General features: G+C 55.3%; 3 protein-coding genes across 3 annotated transcripts; 1 reads left to right on the top strand and 2 right to left on the bottom strand.

Moving 5' to 3' along the window:
* The first annotated feature begins 10,787 nt into the window (after positions 1–10,787).
* On the top strand, positions 10,788–11,460 carry H1-10 (H1.10 linker histone). Its single transcript, XM_086469932.1, has one exon. The coding sequence runs from the start codon at positions 10,790–10,792 to the stop codon at positions 11,453–11,455; it is 666 nt and encodes a 221-aa protein (XP_086326058.1). The 5' UTR covers positions 10,788–10,789; the 3' UTR covers positions 11,456–11,460.
* Positions 11,461–17,410: 5,950 nt separating this feature from the next.
* On the bottom strand, positions 17,411–17,941 carry LOC147414855 (histone H2A type 2-B). The gene has a single exon (XM_086470580.1). The coding sequence runs from the start codon at positions 17,939–17,941 to the stop codon at positions 17,561–17,563; it is 381 nt and encodes a 126-aa protein (XP_086326706.1). The 3' UTR covers positions 17,411–17,560.
* Positions 17,942–20,116: 2,175 nt separating this feature from the next.
* Positions 20,117–25,256, bottom strand: HMCES (5-hydroxymethylcytosine binding, ES cell specific). Its single transcript, XM_086469931.1, has 6 exons — positions 25,074–25,256; positions 23,088–23,231; positions 22,612–22,731; positions 21,914–22,074; positions 21,266–21,458; positions 20,117–20,853 (listed from the first exon to the last, which is right to left on the bottom strand). Exons 1-6 carry the CDS (start codon positions 25,254–25,256, stop codon positions 20,647–20,649), a joined length of 1,008 nt encoding a protein of 335 aa, XP_086326057.1. The 3' UTR covers positions 20,117–20,646.
* Positions 25,257–25,507: the final 251 nt, after the last annotated feature.

A 25,507-nucleotide genomic window follows, 5' to 3' on the forward strand; every position in this document is an offset into this window, starting at 1 on the left:
GAGCTCTTATGTAAAGAGACAAACATGATGCCAATAAACTTAACAAGAACAAACCCTCTTGTTTACTCCTGTTTCTGACTCTCTTTTTTTTCCTTCACTAACCTACTTTCTTTCCTCTGTCTAGTCCCCATTTTAGCAAGCTCATTGAAGGATGTTTGTGCCTCCTCCTTACTATAAAGTCTGTGCCTTCCAGATAGGTTTTCAAGAGTGGGTTGAGCAGGCCCTGCTTGCTTGGCTGACCTGGGACTGTAGGAGGCAGCTACCCCTCTGCTGTTCTTGAAGCTGCTTGCAGTGGCAGGAACGGGGCAGGATCCCATGGCTCTTCTGTGAGCGTAGTCCTTCAGCCCTGTCCTGGGCATATGGGAACTCTGATGGAAGGGTGGAGAGGAGGGCAGTGCTGTTAACACTTGTGCTTCCCTCCTCTGGGAGGAGTTGGTGAGAATAGCAGCTTGAGCCCTTCCCAGCTCACCAGTTAGGTGCTTCAGGTGGAGGAGAAGCAAAGCTGGCCTAGGGTACATTGGTGTGAGTGAGGGACTTCTCCTTGGTCCGGCCTAGTCAAGGTTAAGCCTTTAATTTCTAGATGCTTGGCATGACTGTCTGCTTGCACTTAGCAAAGCCCAGCTCACTACTCCTGCACCCACAGGAAGGTGGAAAACAAAGTCTAGAGAAATGAGGCCAGTTATTTCAAGAGCCTTCTAACAGTCTGTGCTCTACATCCTATTTTATGGCTTTGTCCTATCATGCTTTTCTCTCACTTGACTGGGCTCTTGCTGTCTGCATCAATTTCAGATAACTGCTCTGCAGTAGCAGTGTGTCGGGGTGGGACTGCTTTCTTGTCTGTCTTTTTGAAATACTCTGCCCTTCTGCTCATCTCCATTTAAAGCATTGCTCTGCACTTGTTTTCTGTGTGGAGGAAGCTAAGCTGGGGTAGGGGGAAGCAATAATGAAGTGATGTGTTGGGGAAAGGGGGTGGTCTGACATCTGCACCTACCTCCTGCTGCTTTGGCCTTGGGTGGTGGAGCTGAGGCTGGAAGGGCTGCACAGGGCAGCTGTGGATGAGCCCTGAAGAGATACTGTTTAATCTCTCTTCCGTCAAATAAAGTGGCAGTGACACAAGGCAGTGTCCCACAGAGGGTAGGAGCTGTGGAGGGGAGGATTCCCTTTACCACCTACAAACCAATGTTTTTGCAAGTGGGAATAGGATACGTATGCACACAAGTATACAAAAGCCAGTGCAGGAGGCAAGCAGTGTGAGAATTGGTGCCCTGCTCTTACACTCAGGGCTCATGCTAATGGTGTCACAGATGGGGACTTGTGTTCTGAAAGACGTGCTCCTCCTCGCTGTGGTCTGGAGGAGCTGGCTGGACCCATTGTCCCTGCAGGGTGCAAGTGTGCTTAAAACCACTGTTCAAACGCACTCCTCGCATCAATGAGACCTCGTGGCTTTTACTGCTGTGCTGACCTTTCTGCCTGGTGAGTTGCAGGTGCAGCGATGGTGACTTGCTGCTGGGCAAATCGCAGAGGAAGCCGTGCCCTGGAAGAGGCTGAGGTGTTCAGCCAAGGCAGCTGAGCTCTAGGGCTGGTTTTGCTTTTTGTCCAGGTCCCGGCTGGGCAGGAGGGGAAGACCCGAAAAAGGAGGCTGGCTGGTGCAAGGGGAGGGGTTCGGTTCCCCAGTCCCACACCAAGTGTAATAAATAGCTACAACCACCACCTTGACTTTGCAAAGTGATGTGACCCTGGCCCCTGCCAGTGGGTGAAAACGTGTGAGGTTGCAGCAGGCGCCCAGGTGTGGGGCTCGGTGGCTGTGGCTGCTCCCTGCCAAGGGCCTGGAGCCGTTTGCGAAGGCAGCTGTGTTCTGTGAGGTGGTGGTGCCAGTGTGAAAGCTGGGGAATCGGAGAACCGCATCTGTGCCGCAGAGGCTGTGGTGGGGGAGTAGCATCAAGTGAAATAACACCGACTGCCCTCTCTGTACATGGAAAGCAGCACGGAGTTACCAAGCTGTGAAGCCCAGGGCGGGAAAGCTCGATGCATGCCTTGGCCGTGGCACCCAGGTGGGCTTTGGGGCTGGACATGTCCTGCGCTGCAACCTGCCCTGATGCCGCAGCAGGAGCACTCCTGCCAGCTCAGCACGTGCTGCCGCAGCCACTCTGGGCAGGCAGGGTGCCAGCCCTGTCCCTGCACACCTGGAGCCCCAAACGGCTGCCACCAGCTGCTGATGCCCCTGCCCTGGCACTCAGGCATGTGGCCAGGGCTCCAGCACCCAGGTGTGCACAGACCCCCTGCCTGACCTGCACCCTGGGGTGCTCACAGGGAAACGTGTGCTATAAACACAAAAACATGTTCAGGCTTCCATAGGTACATGGAAATATTTGTAGCTAAACATCTGGGTGTACATGGTTTACCTATTCCAACACATTTACGCAAGCAGTAATGTGTATATGTAGACATTTATCAAGACTCATTTGTGAGCTAGAGAGCAAAAGAGCAGGGAGGAACGAGAGCAGAAACAAGACAGCACTGACACAGAGTGTGCGCGTGTGTGTGCTGCTGTGTTACACTTACACGGACACACACCCCAAGGCTCCGAGGCAGCGCAAGTGAGTTTGCCTGTAGGTTTCCATTTATGAGACATGCGTGGTTGCAGGCTTACAGATGTACACACATGCAACATCAAGTGTTTATTTCTTCGTATGCACATATATTCAGAGAAAGAGAAAAAATTCTCTCACACATAGATATGGCTGCCCTTATACATATTTTATTTATATATTTATATAAAAGCACTTAAATATGAATGTATAGATTGATTAGATATAGAATATATATATAGACATATAGATGCTAGATGATAGAGATATACACATACAAATGTGTGTGTATGTCTGTGCATTCTCAATCACCCCCAAATATGATGAGACATGATCATAGACACAAATTATTTTATACTTACATGTTTGTATTTGCATGTGTGCATGGGTGGTTTTTTTCTCCTTCTCTTGCTCTGTCTACACACACAGATACTCCCCATATTATTTTTTTTTTATATTTAGACATTCATATATGTGTGGTTTATATATCTATTTTATCTATTTTTAATATATATTCATATATTATTTCTATATTTCTGTGTTTTATATATATAAATGGGTCATATACATGTGGGTGCATGTGTGTATGTGTAGTTTTGCTATTTTTGTATTTCTTTGAGGAAGAGAGGGGGAGGGAGGCAGAGGGAGAAAACGAAAGAAAATACAGACACGTAAATAAATAATTAAATAAATTTGATGTAGAGGTGGATATGGGGATATCTGCGTGTGAGTTGGGGGGGCCTCCCTCGCGCGCTCGCTCCATATACACACACATGCAGACAGACAATATATATGAAGATCGATACAGACACATGTATAAGTATAGGTATATGCATCCCAGATATTATATATGGGGCAGAAGAGAGCGTGGGAGAGATCGCAACCTCACACACGGATACCCCACATGCATTTGCAGGGGGAAGGGGGGAGGGGGGAAGGGTGGTGTATTTTTTCCCATTATCTGTGCAGGTGTTTTTCTCTCTCTTGAGGGGAGGAGGGGAAACAGCAAATTATGAACAAATACACACGCACACACTTAGTTACATATATAAGTAAGCAAATAAAGTCTATGTGGCAGGGGATACAGGAGATGGGAGCTGTGTGTGTGTGAATAGTGCGTGTGCGCACTCTCCACTCCCTTATACGTATGCATGTGTGTGTGTATATAGCAAGAGAAAGAGTATGTGTGTGAACAGCTCTCACTCACACGCTCTCTTTAAGTATAAATGTATAGATGCACGCAGAGAGAGCAGGTATTGTGTGTCTGAGCATAGATGTACAGATGGGATAGTGGGGGCATGTGTGTGAGACCACCTCTAATTATATATGTTATAATATATAAACATATCTATGCATATATAGCATGAGAGCATTGTATGCTTGTGTGGACAGTGCTCTCTCTTGGTGAGTAGATGTACAGAGAGAGAGGTGAGTGAGTGGGGGACTCTCTCTCCCCACCATGTGTAAGTATGTATGTATATATGCATACATATATGTGTGTGTATTTATAGCAAGAGCAAAGTAAGTGTGTGAGAATTCTGTATATATATGCACATATGTGTGTGTGAGTGTATCAGGAGAACTTGTGTGTGAAGAGCTCTCTATCCCTGTTTCTATATATGTAGTGAAAGACTTATGCATGTAAATAACTTGCATGCTCTCGCTCTGTATGTACATATGTGCACTTTCTCTATATATGAACAGTTTCCCTGTATATATAAATCTATCTAGGTGTATCTGTAACAAGAGAGAGTAGTGTGTGTGTGAGAGAGCAGCTATTGTGTGCTCTCTCTCTCTGTATCGTAGAATCATAGAATACCAGGTTGGAAGGGACCTCAAGGATCATCTGTTCCAAACTTTTCCAGTTAAAAATATAGCTTAAACTATATGGCCCAGCACCCTGTCAACCTGAGTCTTAAAACCATCCAGTGTAGGGGAATCCACCACTTCCCTTGGGAGATTATTCCAAGGCCTAATTGTCCTTATGGTGAAAAAGTTTCTTCTGGAGTCCAATCGGAATCTCCCCAGGAGTAACTAATACTCATTACCCCTTGTCTTTTCCATGTGACTCCTCCTAAAAAGGGAGTCTCCATCTTCTTGATAGCTGCCCTTTATGTACTGGTGCATGGTAATAAGGTCTGCCCTAAGCCTTCTGTTCTCAAGGCTGAACAACCCGGTTTTCTCAGCCTTTCTTCATACGGCAGGTAGATATGTACATAGAGAGGGAATATAAATCAAGATACAAACATGTATCTGTATATATTTATGCACTCCAGACATTATGCATGGGGGTGGGGGGCAAGAGACAGAGAATGATAGAAAAGAGTGTGTGTGTGTGTGTGTGTGTGTGTTTGAAAAGCTCTCGCTCTTTTTCTCAAGTATGTAAGCAAATATATCTGAATGTATATACACACACATCAAGAGAGAATAATGTGTGTGAATGGCTTTCACTTGCTTTGTGTGTGTGTATATGGCAAGAGAGACTACTGCATATGTATTTGTGCATGAACAGCTAAGTATAGATGTATGAGAGAGAGAGAGAGAACACCTCGCTCTCGCTCCATGTATATGTGTGCGCATACAGACATAGATTAAGAAAGAGGGGGGTGGGGAAGTGTGAACAGGGCTCTTGAAAAATACATGCCTCTGTGTGTATGTATGTATATATATATATATATGCAGAGAAATTATGTTTGCGTGCATGTGAACAGTCTCCCTCTGTATATATAGCAAGAAAGTATTGTGTGTGTGAGAACAGTTCTCTGAGCAGCTTTCTCAGTATGTATGTAGGGGGGAGAGGGGCAAGAGAGACGAGAGACCTGCTACTTCTCCCCCCACCCAATATCTAAGTATATATATGTGTGTGTGTGTATATATATATACACGCACGTGCATAGCAAGAGAGAATATGTAATTCTGTGAGTGAACAGCTGTCTCTGTATATGTATATATATATATATGTATATAAATATGTACGTGTGTGTATAGGAAGAGAATTATGTCAACAGCTAAGTCTATATCTGTATCTATATATATATGTAGTGAGATGTGTGTGTGTGAGAAAAGCAGTAAAGCAGTCTCTATATAGAGGACATATATGTGTATATACATATAGAGAGATAGCAAGAGAGAAGTATTGTGTATGAAAACAGCTCACTAAGTATATACATATGTATGCATACATATGGAGAGAGAATAGTGTGTTTTTGTGCAAATACTGCGCTCTCTCTAATTATATATGTATGTTTATGTATAGAGGACTGTGTGTGAACAATCTGTATATGTATATCCATCTATATATTCATATGTATATAGCAAGAGAGAGTAGTCTGTGTGAGAATGGCTCTTGCTATCTCTACTTATGCATATAGATACAGAGAGAGAATATATTGAGCTACATACATATATGTGCATATACTTATGCACCCCAGAGGCTGGGGGGGGAGTGGTGGAAAAGGTGTTTGTGTGTATGAATCGCTCTCATTCATTTTGTTATGTATATATGTGTGTGTATATATATATATAAAATCTCCAAATATATAGCTATAGCAAGAGAGACAATGTGTGTGAACAGCTCTTTCTGTATATATGTATCTGTGCAGAGAGAGAGAGAGAGAGAGAGAGAGAGAGAGAGAGCACTGTACCTGCTTTTGTGTGAAGTAGAGATGTAGCTATGCAATTTTCTGCAGAGGGGTAGCGTGTGTGTGCGCGCGCACGCGCGTGCGTGAGAAACGTGCATGCACTTTTGTGTGTGCCTACAGAGAGAGTGGGTGAGTGTGTGTCAGAGAGCAGATCTCTCTCCTTCCATACCAGCACATACACATACGTGTGTGTAGTGAGACTATTGTGTCTGATCAGCTCTCTCCCCTTTTCTCTACATGTGTGTGTGTGTATCCAGTGACAGACCTCTGTGTGTATGTGAACATCTCTCACACTCCCTCTTTGTATATGTATCCATATATATATTCCTCAAGATTTAAGATTGTATATGTATATATACATATATATGAGATCGTTATATATGTATACATGTGTATTTTTATAGTGATTTATGTGTGTGAACAGCTTTGTGTGTACATATAAGTATGTATGTATATATGTGTATATTTATAGATAGCAAGAGAATTTGTGTGAGCAGCTCTCTCTCTCTCCTAAGTACACACGTATATATAAATATGTAGTGAGTTATGTGTTTGAGAACAGCTCTCCCTGTATATATGTATATATGTGTGTGTATATATATACACATAATACAGTACACATACGTGTATATCTATATATGTATATCTGCCTATGGGGAGAGAGGGGGAGTGTGGTGTGTGAGTGATCAACTCTGTCTCTCTGTGAATATACACACGTGTGTATATATATATATATATATACAGCACAAGAGAATTTGCGTGTGAACAGCTCTCTCCCTAAGTACATGTATGTATATACATGTAGTGAGCAAATTAGGTGTGTGAACAGCTCCCTCCACCCTGTATACACAAACGTGTAAATGTGTGTGTGTGTGTATAGCAAGGGAACCGTGCGTGCCCAGCTCTCTCCCTCAGTCTATGTATGCAGTGAGAACTACGTGTGCGTGAACAACTCTGTGTATGGAGAGTATATATACATACGTATGTATACATACAGCAACAGAAAGGAGTATCGTGTGTGTAAGAACAGCTCAGTATAGATATATAGGCATATATATGGAGAGAGAATAGTGTTTCTGTAAGCAGGGCTCTCTAATTATGTATGTATATATGCATATATAATTATGTGTGAACAGTCTCTGTATATAAGTATATATGCATCTATATACAAAGAGACAGTATTTATATATGTGTGTGAGAAAAACTCTCGCTTGCTCTTTACATATGTATATCCATACAGAGAGAGAGTACACACACACACACACACACACGCATACATTTACACACCCCAGATATTCTACATGTATATGGGGTGGGGAGAGATAAAGGGAATGATAGAAAATGTGCATGTGTGAGAGAACAGCTCATGGTCTCTTTCTCAAGTATATATGCATATGTATCTATATAGAGACAGCAAAAGAGAGAGGAATGTGTGAACAGCTCTCGCTCACACTGTGTACGTATGTATGCATATATGGATGTACACAGCGAGAGGGAATGCTGTGTATGTACTTGTGCACAAACAGCTAAGTATAGATGTATATATGCAATTCTATAGATCAAGGGGGGGTATTGTGTGTTTCTGTGTGTGAAATACCACACGCTTGCTCTCTCAGTGTGTGTGTGTGTATATATATATATATATATATATATATATATGTGCATACAGGGAGGGGTCAAGAGAAAGAAATGTGTGTGAGACAGCAAGAGAACAGGTCTCTTGCCCCGATATCTGTATATATACGCATACATATATGTGTGTGTTTGTGTATAATGAGGCTATTGTGTGTTTGAACAGCATGCTCTCTCTCTTATCCTCCCATTTCTATATATGCCTATATATGTATATGGGCATATATAGTGACAGATAACCTCTTACCTCTCTCTTTATATAAGTATACATGCATATATGCATATATATATATACACCAAGACAGAAGTCATATATGCCTATACATGTGTGTGTATATATAGCAGGAGTAATTGTGTGAGAACAGCTCACTGTCCCTCAGTATATGTGTATGCATGCACATACAGAGCGTGTGAGAGAGAAGCGTGTGTTTATGTGTGAGCAGCTCTGTTATGTACGTATATGAGAGACCTGTATGTGAGCAAGCTGTGCTCTCTGTCCGTATATGTGCATATGGGGGGGGGCTATTTTCTCCCACTCTCTGTGTATCTCTCCCTCTCTGAGAAGCACACGCAGACACACAGCCTCCCCCCACATATTTTATTCAAATATTTATGTCTTCTTACATTTATACATGTGTGTTCTGTTTCCTACTATCTCTTTGGGGGGGAGGGAGAGGAGAGCTCGCAGGGACACCCCAGGTGTGGTGTGTGGGGGGTTCAGGCGCTCACTGCACACCTGCACAGACGCACGGAGCTGCGTGAGCTCGCTGCCCTGCCCAGCCTCGCTCTCACCCCCCACCCATATGTATTTTATATAAATATTTATATGTTTATGTCCATTTTAAAAATATATACCTAGGGGTTTGTGTATACGTGCACTTTCAGTTCTTTTAAATTTACACATAGCTATTACAACAAATAGTACTGTCCTGCATTACACACCTATAGCGCACACACGGCATACACACCCCCCTATACAACCACAACGCACAGCCAGCTTAGCCGCGGGGTTCCGTGTGGTTACGGCATTAGACCCCCACACGCAGACCCACGTCTGCACGCTCCACGCACGCACACGTACCCGTACATCACACGTCCGAACCCCACCCCCCCCCCCCCCCCAGCACCGCTGCGGCCGCGCAGGCGGGGCGGTGGGTGCCGCGTCCTTGGGGTGGGCGTGCGGTGCTGCCCGTCCCGGGGCCGGGGGGCTCCCACTGCGGGGGAACCCGGACCCGCGGCACACACACACCCCCGCATACCCAGGCCCCCTGCACCCGTGCGGGCCGACGCGCCCCTCCTCCTGCCCGAGTGCCTCGCTGCTCCCAGAGGCCGGGCGCAACTCATTACAGGGGTGCCTGGCCACGGCTGCTGGGGGGGGGGCAGAGAGCCCCGCTGTTATGGGGGGGCAGGAGGCGGGACAGGGCACCCCGCTGCAGCGGGGGGGGGCAGGGCACGACAGGACCGGGCAGGATCCGGCACCGGCAAGGGGAATGCCTGGCGGGCGGCCGCGGGGACCCGCACCACGGCGGGCAGCAGGGGCTCGTCCCCTCCGGTGGCAGGGGGGCCGGGCGAGGGAAATGGCGGAGAGGAGCCGGGGGATGGGGAGAGGAGGAGGAAGAGGAAGGGGAGGCGGCGGGGCTGTGCGGGCTCGGTGCGGCGTGCGTGGGCAGGGGGGCGGGGTGCGAGAGTGTGTGCGGGTGTCTACGTGTGCGTGTGCATGTGTCGGGGGGGGGGGGTACCCCCGCGGGCACGCGTGTGCCGGCTCCGGGGGTGTCCCCGCGCGCTCACGCCCCCGGCCCACCCACGGATCCCACTCGCGGGGGTAGAGGGGCCCCCCCCAGGGCCGACACCAGGGCTCTGCACGGAGGGCGTTGCGCACACCTCCCCCCCGCCCCCACGAAGCTTTGTTCCCCCGAGGGTATTGGGGGGTAAGGGGGGGGGGTGTATTTGCGGGGGCTCATAGCACCACTGCTGCCCCCCTCCAGCCCATGCGGAGCTGCGGCCTGCAGCGGGGTTAGGAGCCGCCCCGCACCCCGCGGCGCGGGGCGGCTGCAGGGGTGGCAGGGGTTCACCAACCCCCCCTGCACTGTGCCAAGCCGGGCGTCCCCCCAGTCCCCCCCACCGCCAGCCGACCTAGACCCGCCGCGCTGCCCGCATCCTCCGCTGCGGGGCGATGCCCGCCGGGGGGGGGGGGGGGGGGGGGCACACCGAACACGCAGGGATCCCCCTTTGGGGGCCCGGTCCAGGCAGCCGCGAGGGTGGGGGTCGGTAGGGGGGCGGCCCCCATCGCCGGGGCGGGGACCCCCGGCCTCGGCGCGGCGTCTCCGCGCTGCTGCCGGCGGCCGCGGGAGGGCGTCGCCTGTGTTAGTTCCCTCCGAAGAACCCGGGGCTAGCGCCGCCGCCACCGCCCCCCGCCGCCTGCCACCTCCCCCCCCCTGCGGCGGCCCCTCTTGGGCGGCGGGCGGCGGCGGCGGCGATGCTCGGGGGGGCCGCCGCGAGGCTTCAGTCGCCGCCGCGCCGGGCGCCCCCCTCCTCGCTCCCGCCGCCGCGCCGGGCGCGCCCCCGAAATCGCGGCGGGGGGAGGCGGGCGGCGGGCGGTGGGGGGCGGTGGGGCAGCGGCGGGGTGGGGGGCGGCGGGGCGCGGGGCGCCGGGCGAGCGGGGCGGCGCGGGGGGGCCCGGAGGCCGCGCGGGAGCCCCGCGAAAGGGCCCCAAGAAGCACAAGTTGGAGCTGGCGGCGGACCAGGCTGTTGTTGTTCTCAACGTGGTCCGCCCCGCGCTCATATAAAGGGCGGCGACGGCGCCCGCCCTACCAGAGCGCGGCGGCGGCGCGGAGCCGAGCGGAGAAAGAAAGCAGCGCGCCGCGCCGGGCCTCCGCCACGCCGGGCCTCCGCCACGCCGCGGCTGCCCCTGCCCGCCCCCGCGGCACCATGTCTGTGGAGCTAGAAGAAGCCGATCTGCCCCTGACCGAGGCGGAGGAGGTGCCGCTGTCTCCGGAGAAGAAAGCGGCCGCTAAGAAGGCGAAAGGAGGCGGCGGTGGCTCCTCCTCGCTGTCGCCGTCGAAGAAGAAGAAGAACAACAAGAAGAAGAACCAGCCGGGGAAATATAGCCAGCTGGTGGTGGAGACGATCCGCAAGCTGGGCGAGCGCAATGGCTCCTCGCTGGCCAAGATCTACAACGAGGCCAAGAAGGTGGCCTGGTTCGACCAGCAGAACGGCAGGACCTACCTGAAGTACTCCATCAAGGCGCTGGTGCAGAACGACACGCTGCTCCAGGTCAAGGGCACCGGCGCCAACGGCTCTTTCAAGCTCAACAGGAAGAAGCTGGAAGGCGGCGGCGACGGGGGCGCGGGCAGTAGCGCCCACAAGTCACACAAGAAGGCGACGGCCTCCACGTCCCGGCGGGCGGAGAAGAAGCCGGCGGCCAAGAGCAAGAAGCCCGAGAAGAAATCCCACAAGAAGGGAGCCAGCGGCGCGGCGGCGAAGAAGGACAAGGGCAAAGCCAAGAAGGCCACCAAGAAGGGAGCCGCGTCCCCCGGGGGCAAGAAGGTGAAGAAGTCCGCAAAGCCCAAGGCACTCAAGAGCAGGAAGGCATGAGAGCGGGGCGCAGGGAGCCCTCCGCCGCCCCGCCCCCCTTTCCCCCCCTCCCCCCGGACTGTGAGCCCCGCGGCACAGACTGCTCTGAGGACGGACCCCAGGGGACCCGCTTTGTCTTTGTGTTGCTGACTCGGCTCCGCAGCCGCCGCCGTGCGCGGTGAGCGGGGCTGCGGCTGCTCCAGCCCCCCCCTTCCCTTCCCTTCCCTTCCCTTCCCCTCCCCCTCTCCGGCGCCTTATTTTTTCCACCATCCCCCACCCTACCCCGCGGCTTCTCCCCGATCGCGCCCTTTTGTTTTCGGCCGTGCCCCTCCCCGCGTGTAGATGGTTCCCGACCCCACCCCCCTCTCGTTTCCCCGGTGCTTTACAGGGTTTTTTCCCGCCCGGTTTCCATAGCAGCCATTTTGCGGCGGCGCCCCCGCGGCCCCCCGCGCCACGTGGGCCGGCTCCCGCCGCCCGGGCCCGCTCCGCGCCCCCGCCCCGCCCCTCCCGCCGGGCGCACCGTGCCTGCTCGCAGCGATTTCGAAAAGCCACGGCGCCCCCTATTGGCTCCCGGCCCCCGGCGCCATGGCAACGGCCCGTTGGGCGCCAATTGGCTGCCGCGGCGTCGGGGCGCTCTTAAAGGGCCGGCGGGCGGCCGCCCGCCCCCTGGCGGCACAGCCTGCGGGGGGCCCTCGGGCCGCCGGTTCAGGTCGCATCTTCAATGGCCTTTAATTTTTTTTTTTTAATCGGTTTTGGGTTGGTTTTGGTTAATTTGGGGGGTGGGGGGAGGGTGGGGATTTTGTTTTCGTTGTGTTTTTTTTGTTTGGGTTTTTTTTTTTTTTTCATTTATCGTCGTTTCAAATAAATTGTTAAAAAACGTCGAGCTGTCGTGTGCTCCCTGCCGGCGCCGGGGAGCGGGCGGGGAGGGCCGGGCCGTGCGGCGTTGGTCCCCGCGGAGGAGATGGGCGGGGGGGGGGGGGCGGCCCCCGCCTGCGCCCTGTTCCCGGGGGCCGCTGCGCCGAGCGGGGAGGGCGGGAGGAGAGCAGCGAGGGTTCCCCGGCTGGGGAGGGGAGCGAGCCCTGCGCAGCGGCACTCGGCTGAACGGGGGGGGGAGGGAGTGATGCGGTGTAGGGGTGCCTCGCAACATGGATCCCCCCCCCAGTCGGCATCTGTCCGTCCACAGCACCCGAGTTAGAGCGGGGGCAGTTCCCACCTCCCTCCCAAAGCCGGCTGTGGGGCGCTCCCCCCGCCCCGGGAGCTGTGCGCAGGCCTGCGAGCATGAGAGACAGGACGGGGAATGCGCTGGGAGCCGAGGCCCACCGCACGCCCCGCGGAGCCACCGCTGTGCCTATTTATAGCTCACAGCAGCGAGGTTGCATAAAGCCTCGCCAGGGATCTGGGCCATCTTGTTCCGCCCGGCTGCAGGAGCGCGGGGAAGCCGCAGCTCCACGCTCGCCATGGCCCTCCGCACAGCGGGGCCCCTCGGCTCACACCGGGGCTGCAGGAGAGAGAGGGGACAGGAGCCCGGGCCCGCACGTTCGCTCTCGGCGGTGGGGCAAGGAGGGGGTGCTGCGGTCGCAGGGTACCCCGCGGCCGGCTGTGGTTAAGCCCACAGCAGGGAGCGCTCCCCTCGGGCCGGGCCGGCTGTCACCCAAACCAGCCTCGCACCGGGGTCCTGCTCGGCTGCCTCCACCAGCAAGGGAGGAAAGTGTCACCCCGGCGCTGCTGCCAGCCCTTCCCAGGTGCTGTACCCAGAGCGCCGACATGCTCCCGGTGCCTGGGGAGGGAACAGAGGGACAGCAGCCAGATGGTGCCTGGGGACCGCAGGGCCCTGTGGTGCTCCCTGTAAAGGAGCAGTCCCCCATCCCTGCACAACTGCTTTATCCCTGCGCCCCTTGGAGCACGAGCAGGGTCAAGAGCAGCAATTTTATTGCCTGAAGAAAGGCCCTCGGCTAGAGTCAGCAAGAGGAGCCAGCTGTGCTCCTGGAAGAGACCAGCCATGTTCTGCTTCTGGGAGGCTGCAGCCTCCCTCTGTGTCTAGATGTAGGACAGGCAGCTGCCAGGTCAGGCCAGCCACCACCCCGCTGCCCATGCAAGTCCCACACCAAGCTTGAGCGCCTGCTAGCGACCTCGGGTACCGGGAGGAGGCTGCTGCATCCCAGCACCCAGCGCAGTTGTCTCCTTGGTCAAGAGATGACGCTGCAGGTTTTGAAGGGTTGGAGGGGATGCCACCACCGAGGCCCGGCAGCAGCAGCACTACGTTTCAGGCTCAAGCAGCCGGCTGGAGCACGCAGGGCTGCAGGCAGAGGGGTCTCCCTGCTCCCCAGGAGGGGTGGGCAGACCAGCCATGTCTCAGCGAGGGCACAGCTCTGCCCTCGGCACCGGCCTGCGAGGCAGACTGAAGAGGAGCATCACCTCGAAGGCAAACCACCGGTGGCATTCCTGCAGGCAGGTATTGGGCAGGTGAGGGCAGCGGGAAGGCAGCAGGGTGACATGCCATAGCGGTCCAGCTAGGGCCCTCACCTCTGGGTCAGAGGGGCTCGCAGCATCTTACCTCACAGGTTGAGATTGCCGCGAGCTGCGATGTCGGAGCGTCCCCAGGTGAGCTCCCATGGGTGCTGCCAGCCACAAGGGCCAGGCTCTGGAGAGAAAACCAAGCCCCGAGGACTTCCAGGGGCCAGTGACTCCCATCTCATCACCCAAACACAGCCGGTCCCAGAGCTGAGGTACACAGCTGGAGGAGACTCTGCTACACATGGCGAGATGCTCAGCAGCCTCCTAGAGCAGGCAGCTTCAGTTCCAGCTCTGTGCTTATCTCCCCTTTAGGGGCCCAAGGGGAGGCAGGGGAAGAGCCCCGCAGCCCCCCTGCCCTCTTCTCCAGTGACGCAAAGACTGACAGCCTTCCAGGCTTGCATGACCTCTGGGAAGGCTCTACTCAGCCAAGTCCTTCACATTTTATGAGCTCAACTGCTCTGGTGCTACGAAGCATTCAGAAGAGCCAGGACCAGCAACACTGCTCCAAAAAAGCCACAAGTCCCATCTCTGGAGCTGCAGGCTTGAAGGTGACAAAGTCCAGCTTTCTAATAAAGACCAAGACTTCCACTCTCCTGGTCACAATGATGTTCAGATGTGACATTTGGGAGGTGATAAAGGCCAAGCATTTCAGCAACACTTGGCAATACACCCAGGATTTCCTTCCGTCTGCCTTGCAACAGCTCAGCTTTCCCAGCTGGTCCATCGCATGGCTGGCAGAGGAAGTTCAGAACCCAGCTCCAGCTCAGTGTCGAGGGCACCACATGTACCACAGCTGCAGGTGTCACCCCGCCAGCCTGGGCAGAGCCACCCAACAGCTCAGGTGTCCACAGAGCTGCTCAGCCCTGAGCACGAAGCGCACAAGCCCGACCTGTCCCTGTGCCCTGCCCCAGGGCCCCCCCAACTGCTTAATCCTCCTTCCTTCTTTTTGTTCCGGACAGCACATTTGCAGGGCAGAAGGCGCCGTCCTGCCCTAGAGACCAGCCCAGGAGCTCCCGCCCCAGCCTACACCTTCCGTAGCCCAGCATAGACCTTGCCAGCACCCAACCCTGACAGCACTGGAAGTTGTCCAAGCTTCCCACAACCCTTCCTCCCCAAAACCCCAGCTGGGAGCAACTCTGGCACGCACACCAGACACCAGGACAGCAAACTGAGAGACGTCCAAAGGGAGAGGGTGTCAGAGTAAGAAAGTCCCATATCTCCAGCCCTCCTCCCTCCTCATCAGGATCAGCTTTTCTCATCTGACCTCTGGAGGCCCATCTCCACCTACTGGTCTGCAAAGTTGCCCAGAGGGTCCTGGGGCAGCCCATTGGGTGGGGAAAGCACCTCCAACACTGGAGGAGGGTCCCTGGAGGACCAGAGGAGTCCAGCCCTGCTCCTCCTCTGCTGCTCCCAGCCCAGGGGCAGCTCAGGCACCCTGCCGCTGGTGACACATCAACCAGGAAATGTGGCATTCCCATAGCAGGGCAGGGGGGGAAAGAGTCAGAGAAGGGTTTTATCAGTGCCCAGGGGTAGGAAAAGACTACTCATCCAAGTGAAGGGCAGGTAGGACCACTGCTAGGCCAGATCTGGCATTTTACTAGTCCTTTCCCATTTGGAGTAAACCAAGCCAAGACACCAAGCTGCCACCAGAGAGCCTGCTCCTGCAGAGCCCTGCCAGACTCGGTAGGTTTGGTAAGGTGACAAGACACAGCACATTCAACAGCATTCAACAGGGAACCAGTTTAATCAGGTATTTGGTTTGCACCGTTCTTTTCAGTATCACAAGTTCTGCATTTTTCTAAGAAATACAAAGCACTCTCGGGTTGTACAGAACGCTGGTCCTGGAGAAAACAAGAGGGAGAGAACAAGACACTGGGATACAGACACATCGACCACCGCACTGGGCAGCGGAAAGGAAACCCCTCGTCCCCACCTCACCAACGGTGACAGTCACTCACAGGAGGAGGAGAGATCCCAGGGGGTCCATGCCACAGCAGCGGGGCTGAGCCCCGCTGCCCCCCACCCACCCGAGGTCAGGGTACCCCAGCGTAACCGCAGGACATGTCTGCACCCCCATGAGCACGACACTAACACACCGCTTCCACGTTCCACAACAGAGTGAGAAACCCCTTCATAAAACCAGTTGACAAGCATCCAGGTTCATCTACTCTAGATAACAATAAACTCAGAGCCAGGGTAAGTTACTTCATCCACGAGATTAACAGCTGATTCGATAGGTTGCACACATGCTACTGACAGCACATAAACAGAAGTTGCTCTTTTTTGTTTACTTCAAAAACATGTTATGAAGGTCTACGGTCCGATGGCCTAGACACTGCCGCATGCACACGACTATCAGCCTCCACAGAAGCGGGCTGCTCTGGGCAGCGAGGAGAGCTGTCTGCATCAGCTATTCAGTGTCACGGGACAGCTAGCCTGCCCCCATGCTCGCACAGTGCCCACACAGCCATTAAATAAATACGGTACTAGCTAAGAGTGGGCTTTAATGCAAACTCTAGGGTTGTTTTTAAAAAGAAATATTAATCCATAGAGGGTTACAGTTAACAGATATCATCATCACTTTATTTCTCAGAGCAAGAAATAGTGCTGAATAAACAAACAACAACAAAAAAAAAGACAGAGCATGTCATTTCCAGGAGCGCAACCAGGGTACAGGGTAGCTCTCAGCAAAACGAAGGGCTTCTGCAGCCAGGAGAGGAGGGGAGCCACGGCAGAAGATGGCAGCTCCCGCTCCCAGCGGGCGCCTGACCTTGCGACGCTCTCCGAGGGGATTTATCACCGCAGCCTCCACCCCAACCCACTAGTGGGACCCACAGCACGTGGAACCACCGAGTCCCCCAGCACCCACCGAGCCAGGGAGCTGCAGGAAGGTGACTTTGCAGGGAGATACCCCAAAATAAGAGACCTTAAAATAAATAGGACCAGAGCTTCTTTACAGTAGGCAATGCACTAGCTTTACCATGAACAAAACTAAGACTAACAGTCACTTCTTGCCAACGGAGAAACTTTTCCTCCTTTTCACATTTTCCAGCCCCCTGCCCTCCCCGCTGCAGTGCAGCCAGGATGGCATTGCTGGAGGGGGGGGAGCAGGGGGCACAGCAGCAGCAAGTCCCATCCTCATGCCAGGGCAAGCAGGGCCAGCTGGGGGGGCCCTGCACAGCTGCAGGGCTGGCAGAGGGGAGAGGCAGCTAGGGATGCCCATGTCCATCCCCACACCAGCCAAAACAATCCTCAGCAGCTACCAGCAGCTCTGCACCATGACCCAACCATACGGCTCCGGATGCCACCACTGCTGACAGCTGTGATCCAGCTGCCTCCTCCAAAAACACTTCTTCCAGCAGGAAGAGGGGCAGGGTGGGGGCACAAGCAGGGCCTGACCTCACCCATGCTCCCCCAGCACCCTGCTGCAGCCCAGGCTGGGGGGCTAGCGGAGGGCTAACGGGGTGCTGCTAGGGCTCACCACCCAGCCCGGGCTGGGGGGCAGGAAGGAGAACCCCAGCCCCATTGGGAGGGGAGGTGGGGCAGTGGTGAGGAGGGAAGCGGGAGGGGTCGGGGAGGTGTGTGAGGAGGATGAGGGTCGCGGGGCAGCGCTCACTTCTTGGAGCTCTGCGTCTTCTTGGGCAGCAGCACGGCCTGGATGTTGGGCAGGACGCCGCCCTGGGCGATGGTCACGCCGCCCAACAGCTTGTTGAGCTCCTCGTCGTTGCGGATGGCGAGCTGCAGGTGCCGCGGGATGATGCGCGTCTTCTTGTTGTCGCGGGCCGCGTTGCCCGCCAGCTCCAGGATCTCGGCCGAGAGGTACTCCAGCACGGCCGCCAGGTACACCGGCGCCCCAGCGCCCACCCTCTCCGCGTAGTTACCCTTCCGCAGCAGCCGGTGCACCCGGCCTACGGGGAACTGCAGCCCGGCCCGCGACGAGCGCGACTTGGCCTTGGCCCGCGCCTTGCCGCCGGACTTCCCCCGGCCCGACATGACCGGCAGGCAGCGGCCCCTCGCCGCCGCCTCCCGAGAAGCGCCGACACACAGACGGTCCCGGCGCCTGCAGGGAGATAAACGCCGTTACACCTCGCCGCCGGGCCGGGGCCCCACCGTCCCCGCCCGCCGCTGCCACCGCGCCGCCCTTACCCGCAGCCGCCGCCGCTCCGCCCTGCGTGCCGCCCGCCGCCGCACTGCCAGCGCCGCCGCCGCCGCGCCGCGGATATCCCTGCCCGACCCGCCGCCCGCCTCTTCCCATTGGTTACGGCCGCGGCCGGCGCGGCGCTGATTGGTCCTCGCGCCGATCCCTGATTTGCATAGGGCTCGCAGCGCCGCGGCTCTGCCGCGGGGCCGGCGCCGAGGGCAGCGCCCGGCGGGGAGCGCCCCGGCCCTGGCCCTTGCTCCAGCCGGGCTCCCGGCTCCCAACCGGCCAAGCTCGGTCGCAGCCAGCGCTCCCCGACACCGCGGTAGATCCTTCCCGGCTGGGCCGGGGCCGGAGCGGGGAGCGTGTGGCCGGAGCCCCCGTGAGTGTCCCGGCAGCGCTGCTCCTCCCCGGCTGCCCCTTTTTCCTTGCCCAAACCCCGGCCAGCGGGACGCCTCTCCTGGGAGGGTGTCAGGGTCTGCGGGCGGGGGGGAATGCTCCCCCCCCGGAGCATCCCCCCACGCTTGCAGCAAGAGCTGCCTTCCCTGCGTCAAAGGGGAAAGTTGCTCCCAAGCCAGTTTTGGGGCCCAGGTCATGCTGGGTTGAGTGCGGTCATCTCCCCGCGAGGTAGGAGCAAGTGCTGCAAACAGCACTGGGTAAGCAGCCAGGCTTCAGTTTAAAGGTGATGTGGTTGAGCAATAAAGCCTCAGTGTAGTTGGTTGGTTTTTTTTTTTTTTGGTGATGAAGCTGCTGCTGGAGGGAGGCAGTCTGTACCCTCCCTCTTTGCATCGCCCCTGCTTCCACAAGGGAAGGATTATGTTCCCCACAGTGGGGAAAGCTGAGCATCCCCCAACTCGTACTCAGCATCTTCACTCCCTCCACAGCAAGTGGAGATCTGAAATGAATTTGAGATGAGCCAATGACCTTTGGAAAAGCCTGATTCTGCACTGAGCACCAACCACGCCAGGGCAGCTGAGCTGCTCAACCTGGAGGAGCAAGGGCTGGGCAGGGAGAGAAACCTCCCTTGTGGCTCCTGCAAGGACAGGCACTGAGGTAACAGCTCCAGCACCTGAAGACCTATTGATTCTGCCAGAAGCTGCTAATGCAGCAAGTCTTTTGCCTCAACTCACCGTGGCAGCGATGAGGAGCCAGCTAGCAACAGGCTTTCTGGCTGAAAATCCTAATCCCACCCCAGCTTCCCATAAGCCAGGAGACCTTCTGGGCTCAGCTGCCTCTGTGGCACGCGAGGGATTCAAAGACGGATTTGGCTTTGAGTGCGCTCAGGTCTCCCCGGGTGCCTGTCCTGTGGCTTCTGCCCCAGCTCCACTGTCCTTTCCCAGGGACAAGGCCCAGCTACAGCTGCCCCTGCAGCTCCCCAGGGACAGATCATCTGAGGGGAGCCCTAAAATAAATCTCCAGGGAGTTATTTCCCCCTGGGGAAGGGAGATACTCCAGCAACATGGCTCTGTCATTACTCTGAGCTCAGCAGCAGGTAGCTGGTCTCCCTCTCAGCAGATAGAGAGAAGATACAAGCTCTGCCTGCGAAAGAGGAGCAACAGGGCTGTGGTGGGCAAGGGAGACACAGAGACACATACACAGACAAGGGCACTGTCAACCAGTCAATCCCATCTTATTGTTTCCGATACATAGGAAGTACTGCTTTCCAGCAAGGGTCCCACCATGTAAGGTTTTTGGTCTGTAACATCTGGCTCTGTTTACAAAATCCCTGACCTCAAAAACAACTGCCCTATGCTGTTCTGTAATGGTACTTTGGTTATCTGGGCTTTAATGAATGACCTTTATGAACAAGGCAGAGCACATCCCTCCACAGATCAAGAAAATCCTCTCTAAGTCTTCAAATCCCATTAACAGAATGACTGTACAAACAACGTGACCAAGACATGCTGTCCCACCCTGCTGCCTGCAGGGAAACCCAAGCAAAGTCCAGTTCCCCTAGGCGCCGCTTAAACATCTCCCCATTTAAGAGCCACAAATGCATGTGGCAACACTGGTGCAGAGCGGGATGACTTTGGGAGATCGCCCCAGCCTGGGCTTTCCTCCTAGTATTTATTGCATGTTCCTCTGTACTGCAGCCATCTTCTGAGGGCGAGAGTATTAGAAAGGAAATTGTACAGAATCAAAATGGAATTAAATGGAAAAGAGGTACCGGTTTAATACCAAAAAAAAGGGAAAAGAAATGAAAACAAAAGGAGACATAAACTACGAACGCTGTCAGAAGGCAGAAGCTACTCCTCCCCGCCAGGCTGAGGTGCTTCTCAGGGATTTATCTTTGCTTGGCACGAGTGGCTGGCAGTGAGGGAGGCCAGCAGGTTATATTCACTCCTGTCAGCACATGACAAAACTGAAAGTTTTAAAGACAAACACCAGCCTTCAACAAAACATGTAGAACAGAGATAACAACCTAGAGCATCGGATCAACACCTGATGTTGATCCTTAGAGAATCTCCACACCAGTCTGCAAAGCCTTCCAAAAAAACATTCCTCATTCTGCTTAAGAAAATTAGGAGGAAAAGGGATGGCCAGCCATCCCAGCTGGTGCCTAAGCCTTGCGCTTCTTCGCAGCCGGCTCTCCCTCTTTCCCCAGCCACTGCTGCAGGATACCTGCGCTGGTCTTCTTGGGCGAAGGGCTGTGGATGAACTGACTTGTCCACCTGGGCAAATTATTTTCTTTCTTCTGAGGAGAGCCCTCTTGGGAGTTTTTTAACCAGCCCAGCATCACTTTGCTGCTTGGGGTGGCTTTGACCTCCTGGAGAGATAAAAGACAGTGCGAAAGAAGTCAGAAGCATGGTGAGAGCCGGGCAGACAGCCGACTGTGAGAGCTGGTCCAGAGTGGGATGTGGAGGCTGGAGCAACAGCCCTGCCTGCAATCAGGCACATCTGTGGGAGGTTCCTCAGGCTGCTGGGAACAGGCTTGTTCAAACCCCATTTCACATGGAATTTGCCTCATTTGGCAGAGAAATCCTGGCACGGGGTGACAGTTTATTTCTGGAAGCGGAGGGAAGGGAATCTGTTCGGGGCTCTGCACTCCAGCATCAAGCACAAGCATGCCCTGCAGACGCTGCCTCCTGCTGCCCCTCCTGCAGCCTGGCAGCACCATCCCTGCTGAGGGACATCACCACGGCCAAGCTCTCCCCTGCTGAGCCCATGCCAGCACTCACCTTCTTGGCTCCCAGCTCGATGGGTGCGAGGCACTCAGGTGTGTTGTTGCGGACACTGTTGACAAAGGTGGACACTGGGTGGAAAACGATGTTCTCTGTGGGCTGGATGAGTTTAACCGCTTCTTGGGTTGGCACTTCAGCAAAGTCCAGCCATTTCCTGATGGCCTCATCCCCATCCAGGATGGCTGGCATCCTAGGGGACAAGACAGTCAGTGCTAAAGCCCAGCACTGATATGGCAGAGCCAGGTGGCAAAAGCCAGATTTGTAAGCTAGCAAGGAGCCAGCAGCTCAGGAGGAAATGGGGAAAACCAAAGCAGCAGGATGCTCTTCTGCAAGGCAAAGCACACATTCGCTTTGCCCAGGTACCTGCTTTGCTGGAAGAGGCAGAGGGGTTGACTGCCAGGCCCTGGTCAGGCAGAGAGCGATCCAACTCTGACTGCCACCCACCAGGGCACAAAGATAGTGATTTATGGAAAGTGCATGAGCCAGTGATCCGAAACAAGCTGGTAATGTTGTAGCATTTTCCTCCGAGGGCATCAGGAGGAGACAGGACTCCCTGAGCGCTGGCAGACCGGTGTTTAAAAGCACGTCTTTTCTCCCTTGCCCCCCGCCCCTGCCCTGCGGCCCCCCTTGCCCACTCTCACTTGCCTGTGATGGATGAAGCTCACGTCCTTGGAGGCATCCACAGTGATGATGGTGTAAGTGTACAGCATTTCTCCTCCTGCTGGTGGCTCCCAGCAGTCAAAAATCCCAGCCATGGTGAGCAACCTCCATCCCCTCCACTCCTCGTCTTCTTCCTTCCCCTCAGCCTGCAGGAGAGAGGGCCCCATGGCCCTGGTCAGTGCCCACCCATAGGCAGCCAAAGCATCGCAACTTGCCAGTGCCACGTCAGATCAATGGCCCTGATCTAAGTCACGAACTGAACCGATTTGAGCACTTTTCAGAAGCCCTTCTACTAATTTAAGGTAGCTTCCAAAGAGGTACCGGGAGCCTCAGGCAAGCCAGCACCCTTCTCCCCTTCTGAACATCCCAGCCACCGGCTCAGCTGAAGGAAAGAGGTAGCGAAACTCCCAGCCCAGTCCCTTGTGAGACGCATCACCCACCCATGCAAATATCTGGCACACGGGGAGCAGCGAGCGTGACGGCAGGGACACTGCAGCACCGTTTACAGCCAGGGGACTGCAGTGGCAGGAACCGCTGGCGGCAGAGCGTTGGCAGAGTGCCGAGCCCACCACAGAACACAGCCCCATTGGGAAAGAGACCCCCAGAGACAGACACTGCTGGAGGGAAGAAAGCTTTTCCCAGAGCTGGGTGTGAGCATTCAGACACGGAAAGGGACTCCATACCACAGCGTCCTTGGTCTGAGGGAAGTAAATGAAATACGGCTGCTTCCCCCCACTGTGCTGCTGCCACTCGTAGAAGCCATCTGCCAGGACCACGCAGCGCTTGCCCTGGAGGAGAGCGCCCTGGGGGAGAGAAAGCACAAGTGAGCTGTGAACAGCAGCCTCGGGCAGCCTGTGAGGGAGGACAGGGGCTCCTGGAACCACCCAGCCCACTCGCTCACTCTCTAGGGGCTTCCCTAAATGGCCCTGCAGGGTGCCCAAATGCCACCACCAATGCTGTGATGAAAGATGAGCTTCACCAGCAACAATCTTTTCAGTTGTTCTATTTTAATGGAATCCCATCAGCTCTGCAGTACAGGGCCGTACTCCCCTGTGCAGCAGGCAAACGGTGACTGGTGCTCGCTGGGGAGATGCTTCACCTCTGGTTTTGCCAACTACAAGATCTCTTCAAGCTAGACACAAAGACAGCAGCAACTCACCTTGTAGGAGGACTTCTTCAGCATGGTGTCACTGCGGCAGTTGGAGGTATTATACTGCATTTTGGAGGGGTCATCCTTTTTGAACCAGGAGGGAACGAGGCCCCAGCGCATGTCCATGAGGACTCGCTCGGAGGAATCGGCATCCTTTCGAACGAGACAGGGAAACACCTTGAGTCAGAGCCATGTCACAGGGACCACGAGCATCCCCACTGCTTGAGAGGGGCTTCATGGAGCCCTGTGGAAGTGGCTTTTCCTCCTGCAAGGGGGGAACAGGCCAGCATCTCTGCTGAGCTGGGGCTCGCAGCCTCTCCAGCCCCAAATCTGTTTCTGCTCTTCTGCAGGGATGCAACTCACAGGCTGTGCAGAAACGGCCACTAATTATAACCCTTTGCATACTCCTAATGACTTTCCTGTAAGAACTCACCTTCAGCAGAAAGATACGAATATTCTGCAGGAATATATAACTAAGGGTCTCAGTGAGGCTCGCCCAACAAACTCTCTGGAGGAATGAACATGGCTTTTCGTCAATGGGAAGTGCCTGGACACGTGATCTCCCCAGTAAATAGTAATGCCAGGCTGGTGTTAAGGTCCTCAAAACTTCCCTTTGCAGCGAGCGCCCCGCAGGGTGTAAGCCTCACCTTCATTTTAATAACGTGATTTCTGCTGACCTGGTTCACTTTCACTCCTTGTGCTTTGCATATGATCTGCCTTCGGACAATGGAAACGGCTTGTGGCTTTCACTTCTCCCCCAGCTCACTCTCACTTTCTGCCCGCAGCTGCCAGCCCCAGGAAGCGCGCAGCGAGGGTGAGCAAGGCCCCGGGGGGCATGTGCTCCCAAAGAACTGCAGTAGAGAGATATATATACCTCCTATAGGTGTATGTATATAGGGACGTGTATACGCCCAATTTTGTGAAGTCTTCCAGAGCCTCCCACAGATGAGGAGTGGCAAAAAGGGGCTCCTTACACTGCACCCGTGTCCCAACAGCTGAACAGAGATGCACAGCCACGCAGGTGTCTGCCTGCAACCTGTATCGTGCTCCCAGCCCCGTGTTCCTCTGCTCCACCAGCTTCTTGGCTGCTCTCGGGGGGATGCGGGACCCCGAGGCAGGAAAGAAGGGTACAAAGGATGCCTGATGGCATCACCTACAGCACTCCAACGTGGCCCCACCGAGTAACACAGCCATTACGCAGTGCAGCAGCCCCTTTCGCTGCCCCACCGGCCAGTGGGGGGAAGAGCGGAGGGAGCCCAGATTGGGGTGTTTCAATCCAGTGCGCCCAGCTTCGCCCTGCTGAACACGGAAGAGCAGCAGTTCGCTGGGCACCCTCTTATGCGGAAACCAAGTGAGGTGCACAAAGTTGTGCAGGCTGCTCGGGCTGGCTGGGGAAGGTCTGGTGAGGCTTAAATTAGCTGGGATAACGGTCACCACAGGTGTACCGTTGTTTGACAGCTCTGAAGCTATGTTTTTTTTCCTCTACCCTCCCCTACCAATGCAACCTGGACACTCTCAGCAGCGTTATGAAATGAAAAAATAAACCACGTCAGAAAAGCAGAATAAAAACAGCAGAGCAATTCTAGACATTTTGGAAAAAACTCTACCCCAGTTAATCACTTATACATGAATTTTTACAGAAAACCTAACACCATGCTGGAAGCACGGTACCCATTCCCCATCCTTCCTCAGAACACGTAAATACTAAGATGAAGAGACCCCTTTGCCATTAGAAAATCCAGTACCTGTCACGTACCCCGAACAAAGAGAAGCCGAGCGAGCCGTTACGACCCAGCTCGGTACCACCCCACCCCGGGAGGCACAACCCCCTTCCCAACCTCGAATTTAAGCCATGGGGCCACAGGGATTTTCCTGCAGAGCAGCACCCGACGCAAAGGGCCGCTGCCCGAGCCAGGACGCGGCCCCGGCGCCCTCGTTTCGGTTTGCAAAGCCATGGCGGGGGGAAGGGAGGGAGGGAGGGAGGGAGGGAGGTACCTGCTGGAGGTGCCGGCGGGAGAGCAGCACCGGGCCGCTGGACTGCGGGCCCTTGTTGTAGGAGGGCCGGTACCGCTCCGCCCCGACCCACTCGGGCTGCCGCTGGCGGCCCCGCCGGTCGAGGTAGGCGCAGGCCCGGCGGAGGCAGTCGGCCCCCAGGGAGCAGGCCGTCCGCCCGCACATCCCGCCGCCCGCCCGGCTCTGCGGGCCGCCCGCCCCGGCAGCGCGGGGGGACGGCGCCGGCCGAGCGCTCCGCTCCGCTCCGCCCCGGCGGGGAGGCGGCTGCGGGGCCGGGGCGGGGCGGAGGGAGGGCCGGCCGGCCCCCCGCCGCCGAACCGCCTTCCCTTCCCCGTGAGACAGGCCAGGAGGAGCCATGAGATGGTTTTATTACGGAACGCCGGAAAGAGGGCAGGGAGCGGCGGCCGCGGTCCGGT

This window comes from Leptosomus discolor, chromosome 9, assembly GCF_034619465.1.
Source record: "Leptosomus discolor isolate bLepDis1 chromosome 9, bLepDis1.hap2, whole genome shotgun sequence".
Classification (NCBI taxonomy): Eukaryota; Metazoa; Chordata; class Aves; order Leptosomiformes; family Leptosomidae; genus Leptosomus; species Leptosomus discolor.

Coding starts and splice junctions, on each gene's coding strand:
- H1-10 (XM_086469932.1), top strand. CDS start 10,790: ATGTCTGTGGAGCTAGAAGAAGCCGATCTGCCCCTGACCGAGGCGGAG.
- LOC147414855 (XM_086470580.1), bottom strand. CDS start 17,941: ATGTCGGGCCGGGGGAAGTCCGGCGGCAAGGCGCGGGCCAAGGCCAAG.
- HMCES (XM_086469931.1), bottom strand. CDS start 25,256: ATGTGCGGGCGGACGGCCTGCTCCCTGGGGGCCGACTGCCTCCGCCGG. Junction 23,232..25,073: donor CCCGCCGGCACCTCCAGCAG/GTACCTCCCTCC, acceptor CTCGTTCGAAAG/GATGCCGATTCCTCCGAGCG. Junction 22,075..22,611: donor CTCAGACCAAGGACGCTGTG/GTATGGAGTCCC, acceptor TCTCTCCTGCAG/GCTGAGGGGAAGGAAGAAGA.